Below are 4,465 nucleotides of genomic sequence, written 5' to 3'. Positions count from 1 at the left end.
CTCACCACACATTAAAATAGTTTATTTCAGTTGCGAATCTGTAATAGTCTTAAAACAAAATGACATTATCAGTGCCTCTTCACAAATACAAAAACAAACAGAAATTAAAAAAAAGACAAATTTGCCAAATAACTTATTTCCCACCCCCCCAGGAGTATCAAAAGTGCAAAATATTTACTTTCTTTTCAGTCCGCTCTCCCGGCTGTCTACTAGTAATGATTCCTGGCAAACTTTCACTGAACGTGGGATATCTAGGTCAGCCATCATTAGGAGGCTGCTGCATATCACACTCAGTCAACGGAAAAGATTGGGTATGGTATTTAGACTCTAGGCCCTTTGCTGTACAGATATTTTGTTTCAGCTTCTAGCAGTGTTACTTAAAATGGAAAGGAAAAAAAAATTCGGTTTCTGAGAGCAGTATATTAGCCCCGTGTTTCCTTAGTCTTTGGACTGAAAAGCACCATGCACATAGACAGAGAATGGCAAGTGCATTTTATTTATTGTGATGCAACTGAAGGGCAAGCAGTGAGGTCAGCGGGTAAGAAAACTGTCCTGGGTTAGTGGCCTGGCAATTTCTGAAAGAGGTGGGGGGAGGTAAAGCAGAAAGATTTAGTTTCTAAGCGGCAAACAAAGGTTCAGGAGCAAACATCACCTGACCAATATCAAGGCAGTGCTAAACAGAGGAATCCAGAATAGGTTTGGGTTGGCTTCAGCTCTCCATAAAAGCACAATGTACTAAAAATCATGGGGCTGTACTTTTACAGAGGAGTCTAGTCTGATGTAGTATAATTCTGTCCTCCATAGGTTTTACTGTTATAACTGCAATCTGCAGCACTGTTCAGCTGGTTACTGAGCGTGCGTTCCCTTACAGACCTCGCATCAATAGTTCTACACCCAGAGCAGAATTCAACCCTGTAAAAGAGGGCTGGCTAAAGACTTATGAACCATATCAGCCCTTAAAATATGCTTTAAATAATACCTACTGTTTGTTGTGGGCCATTGCTTGCAGATATCATAAGTGGGCTCTTAGTTTACAGCTCTAAAATCTGTGCTACTTTCTGATTAGCAGAAGGGACAATAGCCAATAGCTTCATATTCCCTAACCCACTAGGGAAGGCAGTTAGTTAACTGCTTTTATGAGCATTACAAATTTTCCTTTTCAGTCTGGATCCCTCTGCAGTGTTTGTAACTCAAGAGGAACAGCAGTCCCATAGCTTCCAAGACCCTATAGAGAGACTTGGTGAAATGCACAGGATCACCAAGCTGCTTTCCTTGCCTAGGCACTAACTTCAAAACAACTTATTGAGTGAAAAGTGGAGCCAATACTTAGGACTCTCTTTGAAAAATTGATTATGTGGGTTTCTCAGCACTTCCACTTCATAGATCCACCCCATGAGAGAAAGAGAGGATCTGTCTTTCCCTCCCAGAGTGCTCAGTTCACGAAGTGTTGTGTAGTGTTGGTACAATACCTCTGATCTCGGCTGTTAAAGGAAAGAGGGAAGAACGGTCTCTAACATGTTAACCTGACAGCACCCTGTGTGATTTAAAAGCACATTACGTTTATTATTAGAGTGGCCGTTTGTTGGCCAGGTCCATTCCCTAAATCAGAAAGAAGGAAGCAAGTCAATGAGCCATTATAAAGCTCTGTGCAATGTGTAGCCACTAAAGTCATTCCTAGATGCTGTTTGATCAGAAGGGGCCTCATTTAGTGGAGTATTTATCCACCAGAATGGGCTACTCTGTTAAGGCTGCTGGAAAAATAGAGTGACCCTTTTAAGTTACACCACCTGCTTATAGGAACACTTCAGAGGAAGGGGCAGAGCACTACTCACACCGAGCAGAGATGGACCCTTTGAATGAATCTGCTGTGAATCTGGAGTTGAGGATACCTCACTCCAAATCTGGCAGTTGTACAGCAGACTGGCCTGCTTACATGGCAGCCTCAGCTTCCTATAGGGATCACTTTGGAACCGTTTATTAAATTCATAGCAAGCATCAAATAAAGTGACAGTGTCTAACTGGCTTAAGGGAGGAAAGCAGTACCCATAACACAGGACTACAGTCCCCTGCTTTTAAAAAGAAACCTTTCCAATAGATGTTTGCATTTTGGTAGCAGCAAAAAAAGCATTTTTGTGTGACTTAATATTCCCACCCTAAGAAAAAGCCAGCCCCCTGGGCAGCCTAAGTGACTGGCGGAGACTGCATTTGGTATGATGAAATACGAAAACAACTCCACAGCCTAAAACCTTTTCAGCTCCTCATTAAACCAGGTGTTTGAAAAGGGGGGAAAAAAAGGCAACCTGCATGTTTAACAAAGAAACAACTGACGAAGACAAAGCAAGCGAGACGCTGAAACCAAGCATCTTGTAAACCTTAGTCTGCAACAAAACTAGTTTCACGCATAAGAAACAATTTGATGACACAGCTCTTCCTTGGGCAACATTTCAAAAATACAGTCGCTCCAGAATTGAAGCTCCTTGATACAAAGACGTGTAGGTATTGTACTAAGGATGTACTGTTGGTGTTTGAAAGGTGTCTGAGCTGACTCACTAGCAGGGATTTAAAATTTCTTTTACACATCTACTGGCTCATAGCAGCTTATGTCTACAATCTGAGGACGTGGTCAAAGGTATGGCTCTAAGATACATAGTCTAAAGATTGGCAGAAGCGGAAAGGCATCTGAAAAACGATGTACATTTAAATGGCTCAACATCTTTACAGTATGTACGGCTGTGTTACTCCTTCCCTCCCTGGTTATGGTTTACCCGGTGAAGCTGCATGTGGAAATATTATACACGGAGCATGAAACATGCAGATTGCCTACTAGCCCTCCACCATGGATAAATACCAGCTATCAGTTTGCTACAAGGGAGATACCCCCAAACACGCTCCTAAACCACTTACCACGAGGAAAGGCAATAAATAAGAATGCTTGATTCAGAGGCCTCTCAGAGTTGTGGAGGCTGGGAGATTCTGTAGGGTCTTCCCAGTGTTACACCATGCACCGAGGGTGATGCTTTGGGAAAGGGAAGGGCGAGTCACCTGACCTGCAAAATGAGCTATGTTCAGTACAAACTGAGTCACCATGGCAGGCTTTCTTTGACAGAGAGAAAACGAGCTGCAGTAGAGGTGACTCAGCGAACAGATGTGGCATGTAAGGAAGGAAAATGACTTTTTTCTGTCTTGGATAGTACAGTATCCAAATGCAAGAACATTTTGGTACAGAGGACTTCAGTGCAGTTCAACCTTCACTCCTAAGTCAAAGATGAGGGCAGATGCTTCTAATCACTGGGCCTAGGAGAACTCATCTAAAACCTACAGTCTGTTTGTCATGACTGTTTATTCTTGGAAAGAATTGTCCATTGTCATCTTCTTAAAAAGTTAGTAGTGTTCAACCCTCTTTAAAATCCCTTCAGTCTAGTGCAGGCCACGACGGGATATAGAACCTTTGTAAGGAGCCTTCTAAGAGACGTTCCATCCACAAGGACAACTTGTGTAATTTGCTTTTAACTGACTTGGCTCCTGGACTGTAAGATTTCCCTCGGGCTTCTCCTGTGTGTAGCGAGGAGTCGTAATCCTCGCAGGACCCTAGGTTTCCTCCGTCGTCCCCTGATCTGTGAGGCTTGAAGAGGCAGAAGTATTTCTTGTGGCCATTTAGAGCCAGGACGTAACCAGTGTAGTCACGCTCCAAGAAATGCTTATCGTACTGGTTTGGAATGGGGGCGGCATCTTGTGCAAACTCCAGCAGATACTCAAGCCACTCTCTGTGTTTATCAAGGCTCAGGAAGGAGAAGTGGAGAGAGCTGCTCCTGCAGAAGTAAAAAAGGAGCTGAATTCAAGCATGTCTCAAGTCAGATCAGACAACACAGAAGACCACAACACTGGAAACAGAGCATTGAAGTAACCTTCCCCTTCCCTCCCCCATCCAGATTAATTTTAGTACTAATGACTGGCACCTACCTGTCTGATAACCTTGGAAACCAAAGGCCTCTACGAAGAGCATAATATAGGATTGGTGAAGAATCCTGCACCTACCCTGTGAATGTGTAGACTTCTAGGGCAAACTTCTGAAGCAGGCTGGTTTTGGTGGGGTTAGACAGGATCAGGACCACGTTCATATGACCTGGCCTCAGGCGCACCAAGTTACTGTTATAATTGACATCCGTTAGCTCGGTCACTTCGACAAAGCCCTTCTTGGGAATCCGGCTGCAAAGAGACAAGGACTCCTGAGTTAAAAGGGAACAAAGAAGTTGTAGACTCTGTATATAAAGAAAGGCTGACCTCGGCTGTGTTCACACCACTATTTTGGCCAGAGAAACCACCCTGCCCCATCTGTATTATCTTGATGCAGCAACATGAGGGAAGCACAGAAGGAGAGACAAGTGAATGAGCAGAGTGATTCCTAAAAGAACCGGAAGAGGAAACTCAATCAGAGCCCTTCTAGAAATCGCCTCTGCTACTTGTC

The 4,465-nt window shown here is 43.7% G+C and overlaps 1 protein-coding gene across 1 annotated transcript in view; it reads right to left on the bottom strand.

The window, feature by feature from the left end:
* Positions 1–4: 4 nt before the first annotated feature.
* DNAJC16 (DnaJ heat shock protein family (Hsp40) member C16) overlaps positions 5–4,465 on the bottom strand; it is a 24,185-nt gene continuing 19,724 nt past the window's right edge. The window contains exons 13-14 of the mRNA XM_019511888.1: positions 4,036–4,206; positions 5–3,809 (exon numbers count right to left, since the gene is read on the bottom strand). Of these exons, the coding sequence (XP_019367433.1) occupies positions 3,413–3,809; positions 4,036–4,206 (568 nt within the window). The 3' untranslated portion in view covers positions 5–3,412. The remainder of the gene's footprint in view (positions 3,810–4,035; positions 4,207–4,465) is intronic.

The sequence above is a fragment of the Gavialis gangeticus genome, unplaced genomic scaffold (genome assembly GCF_001723915.1).
Source record: "Gavialis gangeticus isolate Ggan-Ray unplaced genomic scaffold, GavGan_comp1, whole genome shotgun sequence".
Classification (NCBI taxonomy): Eukaryota; Metazoa; Chordata; order Crocodylia; family Gavialidae; genus Gavialis; species Gavialis gangeticus.
Note: the sequence above shows the minus strand (reverse complement) of the source record. Positions and strands in the feature narration are given on the sequence as shown.